This window comes from Taudactylus pleione, unplaced genomic scaffold, assembly GCF_031769625.1.
Source record: "Taudactylus pleione unplaced genomic scaffold, aTauple2 ptg000117l, whole genome shotgun sequence".
In the NCBI taxonomy this organism is placed as follows: Eukaryota; Metazoa; Chordata; class Amphibia; order Anura; family Myobatrachidae; genus Taudactylus; species Taudactylus pleione.
In genome coordinates, this window is record NW_028284519.1 from 19,051,913 (window position 1) to 19,068,684 (window position 16,772).

Here is a 16,772-nt window from a genome sequence, read left to right on the forward strand (position 1 = left end):
GGTTGTGCATGTTCGGGGATGAGGGAGGGAGCCGTCACTGAATGATATCGTTAATGATATCGGTCAGTGTGTATGCTCAATTCGTTCCCAACATTGAGCCCGGCAGTGCAGGGAAAACACTTAACAAAATGCTATCGTTAAGTGTGTATGCGAGTTAAGAGTAATCCAAACATTTAAATGTAATCCAAAACTAGCCCCCTATGATGTCTGCTTGTGCTCCTAATGTTATTATTATTACTATTATATAATACCTTGTACTAAATCATAATGAACAACTGAGCTGTTGTTACACTTTAGCTTTTTCTTAAATAGTGTTGGGTCAGATCTATATATATCCACATGGACAGCAAAGGGTGAACTTACCAGCTGCTGTCGGCCTTGTGTTGGGGTTCGGATGCCAGCACAAGTTGGTGAGCTGATTTAGGTTTGTCCGATGGCTGTGTGGGAGATCCGTTGCCTTTAGGATACCCTCCATGTTTGGTTGCGGTCTGATGCCTCTAATTATTTCAGTTTCCAGCTTCAAAGAAAGTTTTTCTGTGACAGAGGTTAAACAATATTAACAGAAGCATGGGGACATCATGGCACATTCACAATTTGATCAAAGTGTAAGGGATTGCAGCTTTTCCATGTCAATATGAACAAGGAGTGCTCAAGTTTGCATATATATATATATATATATATAGTATATATGTCTGGTTGATATGCGTTTGCTGAATGGGCTCACACTGAGAGTCTGAACTACTGGATAGGCACAAATGTATGAGTTGGCGAATTGTAGACACAAGCGCAATTTCGACCATACATCCGCTAGATTTAAAGCAGCAATTAGTTTTAATACAAAACCAGGCTGTTACATTTGGTTACAGGCATTATTAGAGGTGACGGTGGTAGCACTAGCAAAGAACACATTTACATGTCTCTAATGAATGAAATGAGCAATATCACTGTTAGTCAATGTTGTTCTATAATGTATGGAACACTAGTATTGTTTTATCAAGGCACTATCTTCATGTCCAAGCTTGTTAGCTTACATTACCCCTAGCCCAAGGATTTTCTATTCTAATTATGAAAACAGGTCATGTTTTCAGCATTTTGGAAACAAGTGCAATAAATAAATACTGACCAAATTAAATAGACGGCATAAGCAGAGGAGACTGCTGCTGCTCCCTGGCCCACTGCAGCCCAGCATGCAGCAGCATGGGCTGGGGAGAGAAGCTGCTGCAGGTAAGAGGGAGGGGGGGCAGCAGTGGAACCGGGCCCCCACCAGCCTCTAGAACAAGCCTAGACCCAGGTAATTAGTACCCGCTCCTCCCCCCTCTCGACACACCTGGTGATTAACATGTGGTCAGACAACTGTATCACAAATATCGATGACCAATTAAACGCGCTTGCTCCCCAAACTTCGGCATTACAGTCCAGGTTTTAAGGATATCCATGCTTGAGCACAGGTGACTTAATTAGTACCTCAGTCAATTGGATTTCACGATCAGAGACTGATTGCAGCAATCGTGCAATTTGCAATCGATTGTGTATAAAAATCTTTCCCTTTTTCAATCGATTGTGGCAATTCTGCAATCTGCATGAATAGCCTTAAAATCTGGACTGTAATGGCAGAGTTTAGGAAACTCTGAGTTAGAAAGATATGATTACTCAGGGATCAGGTTGATCTGTTTGCAAGGGGCCTAGTATTGACAGATGACTTGACACAGATGTCAGTGGTGTCATTGGATCACTAAAACTGCAAGATTATATCTATCCGTTCTGATGTAATTTGGCACACTCATGTTTTCATTTCAGTTTGAAACAGGATAAATATTCTGCCATCTGTGCAGCCAAGGTAACTCTGTCATGTCTTTACAATAGCACTACCTGTCTAACCGGAATCTGTATGTAATGCCGTCAGGATCCCGACTGGGGCTGGTAAGTACCCTAACCCTCCCCCCCTCCCCCTAACTCTAACCCTCCCTTAGTGGTGCCTAACCCTAACCTGCCCCCAGTGGTGCCTAACCCTAACCCCCACTTCCCACACACTAAACCAAACCCTCCCAGGGGGTGCCTAACCCTAACCTCTCCCCAGTGGTAGCCTAACCTTAACCCTCCCCGGGGGTGACTAACCCTAAGTCCACCCGGGGGTGCCTAAAACTAACCCGTGGCTAACAGCCCCCAGTTACCTTTGTTCGGGATGCCAGGTGTCGGGATTTTGGCGTCTGTCTAAAGATAGGCGTCAGTATTTAGATGCCTATCTTTAGTACAGAGTCGGGCATTCCGGACTCCGGTAAATAAACTGCATCTCGTCTATCAAACTCCATATCTAACCAATACTTCCCTTAGTTAAACTGTTGGTTCTGTCTGTTTTCACTTACTATAAAGCTGCACTGGACCATTAGATGTGCTCAAATTAGAAATAAAAGAAAATGAATTCACTCATACAGACATAATACATACAGTTATATAATGAGCTATTTATCCATTAAACTGAATAGAGTACTGTAGACATTTTTTAATATGACAATTATTACAAACGTTATATTATGTTTGGCTGCTAAAGAGTTAAACAACAAAGGCACCATAGAGAGGTCACATAAACCCTATGAGCCAATCTCGGACTTCCTCTTCCTGTTGCAAAGAGTGAGGAGGGTTTCCAAACTTAGAAAATACTGTTTATTAACACACACACACACACACACACTATATAATATAGCACTGCGCAAAAGTTTTAGGCGGGTGTGGAAAATATGCTGCAAAGTAAATATGCTTTAAAAAATTTAAGTGCTAATATTTTATTTTTATCAGGTACCAAAATGCAACAGAACAGAAGAGAAATCTAAATTAAATCAATATTCGGTGTGACCACCCTTTGCCTTTGAAACAACATCAATTCTTCTAGGTGCACTTGCACACAGTTTTTGAAGGAACTCAGCAGGGAGGTTGTTCCAATCATCTTAGAGAACTAACCACAGATCTTCTGTGGATGTAGGCTTGCTCAAATCCTTCTGTAATCCCAGATAGACTCATGTAAGCTCTTATGAGCAGGGCGCTCTAACCAGTGGCGTAACTAGGGTATTTGGAGCCCAGGGCAAATTTGAAAAGGGAGCCCCCCCCCCCATGTGCGTGGCAAAAAATGGTCGTGGTCACTTAAAAATGGGGCGTGTCAACATGACACACCCCTTTATTTTCAAAATGAACATTCCTATCCATATGCACCTTAACCCCAGTAGTACCCCCAGTATGCAGTTGTGGTCCCTCTCATGCAGGCCCATAGTAGTGCCCCTTATACAGTATCCCCAGTAGTGGTCCCTCTTATACAGCCCCCAATTAGTTCCCCTAACTCAGTACCCCCAGTAGTGGCCCCCCCAAATGCAGTGCCCCACGTAGTGTTCCCCCTTATGCAGTGCCCCCATTAGCAGTCCCCACAATGCAGTGCGCCCAGTAGCGGTATCCCCTTATACAGTGCCCTTTTATATAGTGCCCCCAGCAGTAGTCCCCCCCATGCAGTGGTCCCCTTATGCAGGCACCCTGTAGTGATCCCCCCTATCTAGTGCCCCCTGTAGCATACTTGCCTACCCTCCCGATTCGGCCGGGAGCCTCCCGAAAATCGGGTGCCGCTCCCGGCCCCCCGGAAAGGTAGGCAAGTCTCCCGGCCCCAGCGACCCACCTGCATAAACCCCGGCAGCGGGAGGGGCCGATGACGCGATTTGCGCTGAATCGCGTCATCGTAGTCCCGCCCCCTGCATCACAATGCCGATATTAATGGCATTGTGATGCAGGGGGCGGGGCTACGATGATGCGATCTCGCTGCCCCGCCCATGCCCCGCCCCCAATGACGTGTCATCATCATAGCCACGCCCCCTTTTCTCCCGCAACACGCCCCCTTTTGGCCGAGAGACTTTCCCCTGTGATTGCCCGACAGCTCCCTCCCGGAAGGAGGGAGTTAAATGTCGGCAACCCTGCCCTGTAGTGGTCCCCGCAGTGCCCCTAGCAGTAAGCCCCTTATATAGTGCCCCCAGCAGTAGTGTCCCCCCCTCCCATGCAGTGCCCCCAGTAGTGGTCCCCCTGATGCAGGCTCCCAGTAGTGACCCCCCCCCCTATCCAGTGGTCCCTGTAGTGGCCCTTCCTATTATTGTCCCCATTAGTGGTCCCCCGAGTGCAGTGCCTCTAGTAATACTAGGCCCCTTTTAGAATGCCCCCAGTGGTAGTCCCCCCCCAAGTAGTAGTCCCCAGTAGAGTAGCCCCCCCCTCCCAGTAAAGGTCCTCCCAATGGCACCCCCAGTAGATGTCCCCCCCCAGTAGATGTCCCCCCCAGTAGTAGCCAACCCCTCCCCCGTTGTACAGATAGGTAAGGTTTAAAAATAAATAAATATATATAAAAATATACTTACCTGATTCCACGCTGCTCCTGTCCGCGATGCCGATCCCGCCCTCCAGTCCGCCCGGGCTGGCGCGCTCAGCATTATGGGACTGACGTCATGACGTCAGTCCCATTACCCACTGCAGGAGCCGGACGGAAGTCCGGCTCTTGCAGTGGGTGCTGCAGCAGTCAATGAGAGTCTATCTGACTCTCATTGGCTGCTGTTTAAACACACGCATCACCGCGTGCGCGTGGCGTGTGTTATGCACAGCCTGAGCCCGCCTCCTGGTGCTATTGGGCAAGCGCTCAGGGGGAGGGAACGGGCTCAGGCGTGCAGCACAGGACCGGCGCTGGAAGCCTAGCGCCGGTCCTGTGCAAATGTGTAGCGCTGACCGCACTCATTGCGGTCGGCGCTACACTGGCTATCTAGGGCGGGCGGGCCGTTACCGTGGCCGGCGGCGCCCCCCCCGCGCCGCCGGTCCAACAGCGCCCAGGGCACGAACCCCGCTCGCCCTGCCCTATTTACGCCACTGGCTCTAACCTCTTGTACTTCTCCCTACTTTAGTTTCATCTACTTCTTACTCACCACTAGGGCAACTAACACTTGGCTGCTTATGCTCTGTTGCTTATCTGGGTGTTATGGTCACTAATGTAGCAATATATATTATCCATGTCCTGGGTCTCTATTTACTACAATCCGCATATTGAATGCGGATTGTAGTGTGATATTACCGAATGAATTCGCATTGCGAATTCAGGCAATATCACAGGGATTTACTATTTACTTGCGATAAAGCTCTGTCCCTGCGGATCCCATCCGCACTCTAGTCGCGGTATTTTTGGAAAAAATACCGCGACTAAGACCCCGCACATGCGCCGACCGACCACCGCTACTACCCCCCCACCGACGCTATGCCCCGCCCCCCGGCGCTAAGCCCTGCCCCCGCGATCGCGGACCCCCCGCGACACACCCCCCCCCCGCGACCCCCCCCTCCCTTCATTACACTTACCTGCATCCTCCTGGCCTCCGGTGATCTTCTCCGGGCTTCCCGATCAGGTGACCTCCCATACTGCACTGGGGCCCGATCACCTGATGACCGGGCCCCAGTGTACTATGGGAGACCAGCTGACCGGAGAGGAGCCATCACCGGAGGCCCGATCACCGTTCCCTGGATTCAGGTAAGTAAAAAAAAAAATGTTTAATTTTTTTATTCTTTTTTTTACAGCAATCAGCTTGCGGTCTGCTTAGACCACATAGCTGATTACTGGTACCGGCTGAGTCACGTGGCCTTGTGTCGAAGGTATGGGTTTTTGGACGTAATTCTTCCATGAAAGCCACTTCTGGCCAGATGTCTCTGAACAGTAGATGGGTGTACCTGGGTCCCAATGGTTTCTTCCAGTTCTGAGCTGATGGCACTGCTGGATATCTTCCGATTTCGAAGGGAAGTAAGCATGATGTGTCTTTCATCTGATGCTTAAGTTTCCTTGGCCGACCACTGCGTCTATGGTCCTCAACGTTTCCCATTTCTTTGTGCTTCTTCAAAAGAGCTTTAACAGCACATCTTGAAACCCCAGTCTGCTTTGAAAAAATTGCCTGGGAGAGACCTTGCTGATGCAGTATAACTACCTTGTGTCTTGTTGCTGTGCTCAGTCTTGCCATTGTGACTGTGACATGTCACTGTCTTCCAGAAAGTCACCTTTGTAGCAGAGTTTGTCTGTTCCTCACCCAGTTTTAAGCCTCCTATACAGCTGTTTCTTTTTCGATTAATTACTGTGTTTCAACCTACAGTACATATGAACATGATGATCATTATCACCTGTTTGGTATGCTTGGTTAATCATATATCTGACTATAATCCTACAATCCTAATGGCAACTATATTAGCGGGACCAAATAGAAGACTGTTAGTGGCCATAAGGAGAATACTGGAGGTTTTTAAAAGGTGTGTACTGGCAGGTAATAATTTGGCTCGTAATTTACTTTCAGTAAATTTACCAGTGTGCAGTCATCAGGATTGGTGGGAAAGAGGAGATTATTAACTAGCAAAAGAATAAAAATGGGCGGGTTGGGGGCTTCCTTTTGCTCAAAAAAGAGCAATGTATTTGCAATGTATCTGCACTATGCTCTACTGTATGTCTGGCAGACTTCCTCAAGCTCACAGAGCAGGAGAGCTGAGAGTTATAGTGGAAGCCAGCTCTCTAATAGCCCAACTTCCTGTCTTTTGTGGCAAACTCAAGTTCATGAGTGTGAACCTTGTACTCAAATCCTCCTACTGTACATTCCTTAAGGTATAACCACTTAACCAGGGGCATATTAAAAGAGGAGAGGGCCCATGGGTGTAACTACCATAGGTGCAAGGGGTGCAGTTGCTATGGGGCCCAGAGTTGAGGTGGGCCCATCTTCCTTGTCAAAGTTACATGTGTTATATACAGTGGCTACCTCAGTGCAGCCCGTGACTGAACTGGCTACACTGTGACTGGCAGTGGCTTCCTATTGGAAGCGCTAGCTGCCAGTCACATACACAACATGCAGTCTCAGGGGGCGGTGTCTCCTCCCCCTGGGACTGCCAGTCCGGGCTGCTATTAGCAGAGAGCGGCTTCCCTGCCTTTCCAACAGCCCTACTCGGCTGTTTCATTGTGCAGGCGCTGAGACCCGGCCAGGAGCCAGTAAGTTTTGCTCCTTCTCGGCAGCAGCAGCCCCCCTCATCTAAGAGGGTAGGAGCCGCCGCTGGTTAAAATACATATATTTCATATTGGATGGTACATAGGGGCCTTTACAAACTTTTACAATGGAGCTTTCAAATACCTAGTTACGCCCCTGAGGGGACCCATGTGTAGTCTCTGTCTGGGCTCCTTCCTCTCTAGCTGACGGCGCAAGTGAGTGATTAGATTCTGGTGCTGTCAGGGGTGTTTTAAGAGAGAAGAAGGCCCGTGTGTAGGCTTGGTACCAGAATATCTGTGGCATGCGTGGGTCTCCGGGAAGATGGCGTCTGCGCATTATACCTGAGACCATCAGTACTGCACTTGCACGTGTCACCGGGAAAATGGTTGCAGCCATTTTCCCTGTGATTTCTGCTGCTCTGCAGCACTGGCCCAGTGTTGGAGCACTATTCAGGAGCACTGCACACCCTACACCCATTATAGATACGCCTCTGGGTGCTAGAGTCTATTGCGCATGCTCAGGTCTCATGGAAAATGGCTGCAGCTCCATTTTTCCGGGGATTTTTACAGTGCTGTCAGACACAAAGATTTGCCTTAAAAATAAAGCCAATTTATTATCATGAAAAATTATGAAAAGGTATGGTGACAACCAGTGAGAATGGCACTAAAGCACAAAACATCCAAACACACAACATTCATTGGTGAACCACCCTCCCTTAGTTAGAAACATCTTATGGTGCATCTGTCTGGTAAGACAGTTTCGCTGTGCCCATCAAGGTCTGTCAGCATCATCAAACTAAGGGAGGGCGCACCCAACAATCCTTATAGAACTACAAAAAATTACACACCTATACACCAAAATCACACCAGGACACCTTCACCACCTCCACCAGTGAACTCAAACTGACAGAAAACAAACTAGAGAGGACAGGAGGGAAACTTCAGGATGCAAAGAAATGGAGAAAGCTATCAAACATCGATTTTTCTGAACCATCGATGGTATATGAACGATGTTGAATACTTTTACCATCAATGGTTTAGAACAAGATGGTTTCCCGCCATCGATAGCTGTGGGTCTGAGGTTTCTCTTTTTTTTTCGCCACTTACAAAGGGCTGCTGCTGCACAGAGCTGCCAGGCTGTCAGCCAGCAGCCCTGTGCAGCCCCTGGCTCTTACACAAAGTGTTTTGTTCCGGGAATGGGATAGCCCACTTCCTTGACAGGCTCAGCTGTCAGTCAAACCCCAGTCCGGTGGCGTCACTATGGGGGTGTTGGCCGCACCCAGGTGTATCACTTGGAGTGGGTGAGACTAAAATGCCGACTACTCCTCATTGACAGGAGCCGGGTGCTGCAGTGTGACATTATCCTGCAGCACTTGGCTCCAGTCACAGAGGAGAAGCTGACAGTGCAGGCACTAGTCTCCGGGGGTAGCCTAGCATCTCCTGGGATGATGGACACCCCCCTGAAGTGATGCAATCGCGAGTTCCCTTTAAGCCACACCCTCTTTTCGGACATGCACAACTCCACCATGCAAGAGGGGTTATGGAGTGCCGCACTGGGTGTCACCAGACCCAGTGACGCCTCTGCCCCAGCTCTGACCCCCTCTTCCCCGGCTCTTGCACAGAAGCTGCAGCGCCAGCCTCTCTTCTGCGCATGCTCAAAAACAGAATAGTTAGCTACCTCAGTGATTTCTGCCACAATTGCCATCAATGGTAACAATCGATGGAAGACACACCGTTGGCCATCCCTACAAAGAAGATCAGGAAGGGCTGTCCCTTATACAGTCAAATATCCAGACTTCTCCCCAACCACAAACACCAACCCCTTACTAATAATCTCAGAAAATTAAACTTTAAATTTTTAACTTATTGCACCACCAAGGTTACTCACACACAACCGGTTTTGAGATCTAATCTGTCTCAGTCTTAATTAATCGTTCAGCTGTTCTTCACATTGCACATTGAGTATTCCTGTGCTGATTTCCTGTATTTCATCATTCTCTCAGCTCTCTATGTACAATGGCAAAACAAAAGCATAGCACCTGGTGACAGGTCTTCTTTAATTATTAAATCAGAGCATCCTGCTTTCCAGAGCCTAAGGACAGTTATAGACTGACGCTAAAAATCATTATTTTACTAGTCTTTTTGTTGAGGTGGAATCTGTTGGTTCCAATGACTCCAAAGCCACTACAGTGGTGGCATTGCACCGTTTGCACGCTGCCTATCCTATTCACTCTCAATGGAAGTGATGTTTGTTTCCTTTTACCACTCTGAAACACCTCCTCTTACCTATCACTGCCTGCCTGACTAGTTCTTCTGCCTGCAGACAGACATATGTTGTTTTTATGTGTGCTTTGTAAATCATGCGATATACTAAAGGTCACATCAAGCCGCATTATTCCAATCCACCGTAGATACAGATTGTGGGATGCACTATGTGGGATGCAAATGCGGTCAATCTTCAGGAAATGCCATTCTTCAGAGGTTTGATCGCATTTCCTGTATGCACCAAGCTCCGGAAAGTAAAAATTTCCTGAGCTCGGTCCCAATAGGCAACGCCTATTGGGACCTAATAGATAGCCTAATAGAAGCCTATCAGCTTATTTTTTCAGAGTTTTCATCAAGAGGCATCTTATACATAGTTGCCGACTTTCTGGCTGCTCCTTCCGGGAGGGAGCAGCCAGATCGGCAGGGCAGCGGGGGGCGTGGCCGAAAAAGGGGCGTGGCCGGATGGGTGCCTGTCGTTTGTAGGTGTCACGGGGGCGGGGTCACATGATCGCGTCATTTTGGCCCCGCCCCCGCTACACAATGCCTATAATGTAGGCATTGTAAGGAAGGGGGCGGGGCCAAAATGCCGTGAATCGCGTCACTGGCTGCATTCCCAGCGGGGGTTAGAAGTAAATTGCAGGGGATGTAGGGGGGATCGGCGGCCGCCGGGAGGCTTGCCAGTCTTTCCTGGGGGGCGGGCGCTGCACCCGATTATCAGGAGGCTCCCGCCCAAATCCGGAGGGTAGGCAACCCTGATCTTATATGATCTCTGCAAGGGTCCACTGCGGCTCGCACATGCTCAGAAGGACTCCTGGGTCATGATTCCAGAAGTTCCCACAACGCAGAGGATAGCATTTATCAGGAGAGCGGTCCTTTGCTTAGATCATCATACGGTGTTATTAAATGCTGGTGTGCATGGATGATTGGCAGGATGCATTGCATCCAAAATGCCATGATTGATTAATGCATCCAGTCCAAAATGCTACCGCAATACTTACACATAGAAATGATAGACAATGTACAATTTACCATGCTGCAGTTTGTGAAACATGTCAAACTGCCAAAAATAAGGCTGACATTTCAGACGTGGTGTAAATGGATGCTTTATAATAGTAGTGGCAGTAACAAGGGGAATTAACTATCTTCTGTAGTAGAAAACTATAATAAACGCGATAAGGAGAGAGGAAATCGTGGTCATGAGCTTACCCGGGAATGGCCGTTTTCTGCTTAGGGTCTCATATAAAACTATCCCGAAGCTGCAAGAAAAAAATAATTGTTGACATAAATAGTAAATATGAATATCAGTTACATTCAACAACAAGGGGTATATTTACTAAAGATCGATTTTAATAGTTTTTAATCGATTTCAAATCAATCTAGATTGATCAACATCGATGTTGTGTTTCTGGGGCTATTTTTACTAAAACTTAAAAAAAACAAATAAAATATTGTCCATTAGTCAATGTGTGATTTAGCCCCGGAAACACACCCTCGATTATGATCGATTTAGATCGATTTTGACTTTTATTCCCTATATGGAAACAATAGTAAAATATGTTACAGTCAAGATTATTTTACTACCAGATTTATTATTCTACTTGTATTAGTACGTGTTTGTGCATTTAGGGGCCTATTTTTCATATGGAGAAAAGTCCATAACCCAGCAAAAATTGGATAGGGCTCATATTGAAGAAGCACCTGGGCGACCATAGGCAAATGCAGGGGGGGTTTCCGTCTGCCTGGAAACCCCCCTCTCCAGCCCACACCATGACCACAATAGAAATAGTAATATAATAGAATGCTACTAGTGCTGCATGTTCTTCTCAGTATCACAAATTAAATGATTAGCACCACCTGTGGATCTTCTAAAATGTGTCAGCCAGTAATAAATATACCTGTGCACCAACTAGGAGATGTGGAAAACATGCACTGTTAGGGGTTCACTGCTATAGACCATTAATAGTGTTAATTATTAATACTGCATAATAATACACTATCCAGTACATAAGGAGACCAATATGTACATATGCCCATGGCAGTGCTAGGCTCTTCTGCTGCTCCCTCAGACTCCCGGACTAGCTCCCATGCTCTGGAATGGTGCCCACATCTGAAAAAAAACATTCTGCACAGACAGGATGGACCTACTACAACATCTAATGGCTTACTGTGATCGCTGGTCCTGTATATGCTGGAATTATGACACACAATATACTTTGTATGTAACATATTGAAGCTGGATAAGTCCTAATTATGCCTCTCTTCATGGACTGGCCACACTTACTCTAAAATCAAGCATTTGGAACCCCCCCTCTAGAAATCCTGCATTTGCCACTGACGGCGATAGCCAGGGCAGCCTTCAGGGGGGGGGGGGGGGGGGACCGCCGGGCCTCAAGTCCTGGGCCCGGAGGAAGGAGAGAGAGAGGGCGGCCCGGCGGGTAGCAGCGCCGCTGCAGCAGCAGCAAGTGACAGCAGGGAGGAATATACAAGCAGGGTGGCCGCAAGCCAGCCCGAGATCGCGGAACGGCAGCCAATCAGGAGCGGCCATAGCGGGCGCTCCTGAGTGCCTGCCGGTCCGCAAGGTGTGATTGGCTCTGCAAACGTCGGCTTCCTATTTTCTCTCTGCCGTCCTGGCTGCCGCTGCAGCACCGATGCCACCCGCCAGGCCCCCCTCTCTCTCCATACTTAAGCAGCAGGGCGGATTCTACCTGGCTGGCTGCACCAGCGCAGCCAGCTGAACGCACCGCTAATCAGGTACACCCTGACCTTGACATGTTACCCTCCCTAGTTCAGCCATCCTTCCCTGTCCACCCACCTGTTCCTGTGCCCTATGCCTCCCCCCCCTTGTCCAGTCAGCCTTCTCTGCACTGCCCCCTTTCCTGTTACAGCCTTCTCTGCCCTGTACCTCCCCCCATAGTTCAGCCAGCCTTCCCTGTCCACCCCCCCAGTACAGCCAGCCTTCCCTGTCCACCCCCCCCAGTACAGCCAGCTTTCCCTGCCCAGTCCCCCCCCCAGTCCAGTCAGCCTTCTCTACCCTGTGACTCCGCCCTAGTTCAGCCAGCCTTTCTTGTCCCCCCTAGTCCCGCCAGCATTCCATGCCTTGTCCCTCTCCCTTGTCCAGCCAGGCCTTCCCTGCCCTGTGCTGTACACTTCTACACTTACCCTTCCTTCTGGCTTTGTATGTGGATCCGGCCTCTTTAGTGTATTTTTATGTGGGTCTGATATATATATATATTTATATATATATATATATATATATAAATATGATGTGTGTGTGAGTTTTACAGCAGTTGTTGAACTGGTTTACGTACCAATTGATGCCCCCCCCCCGTCAACTCTGCTCCATCCATCCCGTGGGGGGCCCTGCCTATTTTGCCAGTACTGGGCCCCAGGATTTCTGATGGCAGCCCTGGCGATAGCTGTTGCTGGTGGTAGCTTTTGTCTCAAATGAACTACCCCATGTCTGTTTTAACAAGGACAGCTGCTGTACACATGCACAGGCACACACGCCATACTTACCGACATATGTTATCTACTCCCCGAGGATGCCCAGAGAGCAGACACAGCTGGCCACTTTGGGGAGCGGGGTCGAGTCACTATGTCATTAGGCCCCGCCCCGTCATGGTAAACTGCCGCGAATCGTGGGAGCCCGAGGAGGGGGGCTAAATAACACAGTTTTTCATCATTTAGCCCCTCCCCCTTCATACGGAGCCGCAATTCTTGGCAAACATCTCCCTATCCTGCGCACTTCACTAGGAAGTGGTCAGGATGCGGGATACTCTTCCAAGGGTGCGGTGGGGCTACCTGAAAATTCGGGTGCCTCCTACAACTTCCGGGAGAGTAAGTAAGTATAACACACACACACTTTATAGGCTAAGGGCATACTTATTAATTATCGAGTTTTAGACCTTATAATTGTGATTCCTTATTGCAGAAATAAGAAATTAAGGATCGCTGAGCTCCGATAGGATATAAAAGCAAAGTTCTTTCACTTTCCTGGTTAGGGGGGCTGACCGTGCTACTGCGTATGCGATGTCTTCTGACTGCGCATGTGGAAGTGGCCATTGTTGGGGAGAATGGTTTACGATCCATAGCGCACAGCCTACAATAGCTAACTCTAAAATCTGAAGATGGCGATAGCTACAAAAGCCAAGCTCCGGGTGCAAAGTAAATACAGCATTTTAGCAGCCCCTAAAGAAACCTATGGGGGCAGCTTTTGCAAACAAAATTGGGAAACAGCAGCGGTCTTCCATACATACATTCAGGGGATCCTTAATATTTGTAGGTATCGCCTTATTCCACATGCACCTATACCAACACACCCTATCAATATTATTTTCAGAACTTTAACACTCAAGCACACATTTAGCCAAGGTACCATTTTTAAATAAAATATATATATAATATATAAAACCTATTCAGGGCTGTATTCAGGGCCGTAACTAGGGTAGTGCGGCCTGTGCCATGGCACAGGGCACCTCAGGGCAGGGGGTGCTGTTGGACCTGTCAATTTTGTTTATTATCATCCCCACTTGTAGCTTCCTCTTCTTTTATCCCCAGCATCTCCTGGCCTCCCCTATATCTTCCCTGGCCCTTCCCCATGAGGCCATGGCCCTTTTTCAGGTGCACATCTTATGTCACTATTTGAGAAATAAGGGGTGGGGGGCGCCAATGCTCTTTCTGTCACAGGGCGCCAAAAAGTTTAGTGACGGCTCTGAACCTATTCCACACAACATTAATTGTAGAATAGTTTGTTGAGCTGAATAATACAACATTACAACTAGCGTTCTGGATTGCACAACTAAATCTAAGGGCCGTATTCAATTCTTTTTGCACCCGCGATACTTTTTCGCATTCCGGACTTTTCGCCGACATCGCCAGTTTTGCATGCGAAAAAGTATTGCGCGCGCTCCCGCTATTCACCGTATTCAATTCCAAAGGACGCAAAAATGCTTCCCGGCAAAACTAACAGGCAAAAAGTGTTGGCAGAATTGGGGAAATCAGACTGACACACCCTAAAAGATGCACTAACATTGGGGATCAATCTAGATGTCCCCGATTAGCCTACTGAAGCTATTTGGGGTACTTAAGTGCTGTCAATTGCTCCAAAATAGCGGCTTTGCACAAGTGGTGAAGAATAGCATTAAGCAGTTTTTTTGGGTGAAAATAAGTAGTCTGTGTCAAATTTGGGGTACTTGAAAATGGGTGCAAGCATAGTTAAAAAACGCTAAAGTCAAGTTTTAAGTGCCGCAAAAAACGCACCTTCAGCAAAGACCTGCAATAAAAAAAACACCTCCCCCATACTTGCAGACCCCCCAAAAGTCTATTTCGCTAGTTTTTGCATTTGTACCCCCACTTTGTACTTTTTCATTCCCAAATGCTTTTTTTTTACGCAGTTATCCTTTGCGGGGCTGTCCAAAGAGTGCAGAGTGGTTTCTGCACCTTTGCACCACAAAACCGCAATTAAACACTTTTTTCCACCGGGTATTCATAGGCAAAACTTTTTCGCCTATTACATTGCAATGACTTTCCACGTACCCAAAAAGTCTTTGCAATTGAATACGGCGATTAGTTTCCTCCTGGCATAAAGCCGCAATCGGCGATACTTTTTCGCCGATCACGGCTTTTCGCACCTAATTGAATACGGCCCTTAATTGGCAAAAACCACACCAATGAAACATACGGTTTCATGCATAGAACATAGGGGGTCATTCAGACCCACTCGCGAGCGCCAGTACGCTCGCAAGTGGGTCGATGGTCCCCACTGCGCATGCGCACGACGGAGGGAGCTCCGTCGTGCGCATGCGCGAGATCCGGCGAGCGAAGGACTTTCCATCGCTCCGGGTCTCGCACCAAAGGGGGCGTGCTGTCGATGTTGATTGACAGCACGCCCCCTTTGGTGGGCGTGCCGGGGGCGTGCCTGCCAGACGGAGGCGTTCCCATGGGAACACCTACTGTCTGAAGCCGGCCCCACTGACATCACTAGTGATGTCAGTGGGAGTGATTTTGGCTCTGATAGAGCCAAAATCACTCCTGGCCTTGCGGCTGGGAAACCCGACCGCAGGGTTTCCCTCGCAAGTCCGATGGTCGCGATAACCATCTTTTTGCACGCTCGTATATGCTGTGGGTAGTGACCCACAGCTATACGAGCGTCCAGGAGGTCGCTCCATATTAATGGAGGAGGGCCCTGATTCAGAGCGAGTGCTCTGGTCAGAGCGTCCGGCTCTGAATCAGGGCCATAGGCAAAACTTAGTGAAACAGCAAAATTACCCTTAGATGCATAAGACTGACAACTACCTGTGTTTTGCAGGTCCACAGCAATATTGACCAAAATGAACAAGACAATATAGCAGACCAGCCAGAAATTTTGGGGAAAACGGAGCAGACTCACGGTAAATTTTAGAGGAGGAAACCAAAACATACAAAAGCCTACTTCAGCCTATTCGAAGAGACTCCAGGGCAAGCAGGTCAACCCCTCCCCGCATGCCGCCCATATCCTAGTGAAATGGGCAGGAAGAAGCGCGTTATCATGGCCTCCCCACATGACTAATGTGAAAGCAGCAAAACAGAAATAAAACCCAAAAATAGATTGGATGCAAAATAAGCAACCTGCAGCTCCACAAATGCACAAATCCCCAAAAAACACAATACAAAACACTAGATCACATCTGGCAATTGGAGAGAACAAAAATGCTTTATTATTAAAATAAAGCATTTTTTTACTATTCAAATTGTATTAAAATATTTTTTTCTATTTTGTAACAATCTTTACAAACACACACACACACACACTGCATATATCATAAAATACATTACATATATATATATATATATATATATATATATATATATATATATATAAATTGCTACGATAAGTGGTGATAGATAGACTTTATTATCCACACAAAATTATAAATAGACCCCTTTATTTGTCTTTGTAATACACTTTCTTGAGATTCCTCATGAGAGCAAAAGTATTTTTATTTATACCCTAGCATTAAATCATTAGTATTAGCTGCTGTAAAGGAGTTGGTTGCTTGTCTAAAACAATATCCCAAATGACAATGAAAGTCATGATTAATAATAAGTGCCTAAACCTAATCTCCCCCTCCCCACACCCTAATCCTAACACTCCCTACCCGATGCCTAAAGCCTGGTGCAAGCCATGTTTAAAATTAATTCAATACTTGGCTGATTTCTGCGGCTCACAAGTACATAGGTTAAAAACAACTCACTAGGGCAGGGGCGGCCAAGCGAGGCACGCCCCCTGCTACAATCTATCTCCCCAGTTTGAGATTCCTCAGGAGCTACGGACACCTCTATCTGGAGGTGGCAAATGCTTGTGTGGCCCGTTTACATCACTGCCGAGCTAGTCCAGTCTGCTCTGCCCCTCCAATCCGTGGTCACTGGAGTCAGTGGCAGTACAATGGCCAATGTTGAGCGGATGAACTATAGGAGCCAGAAAGATATGTTCGACAGGAGGACGTTTTCATTGATGAAG

General features: G+C 47.6%; 1 protein-coding gene across 1 annotated transcript in view; it reads right to left on the minus strand.

The window, feature by feature from the left end:
- LOC148524679 (receptor-interacting serine/threonine-protein kinase 2-like) overlaps positions 1-16,772 on the minus strand; it is a 91,932-nt gene that overhangs the window by 36,356 nt on the left and 38,804 nt on the right. The window contains exons 6-7 of the mRNA XM_088471966.1: positions 10,481-10,530; positions 364-534 (exon numbers count right to left, since the gene is read on the minus strand). Of these exons, the coding sequence (XP_088328092.1) occupies positions 364-534; positions 10,481-10,530 (221 nt within the window). The remainder of the gene's footprint in view (positions 1-363; positions 535-10,480; positions 10,531-16,772) is intronic.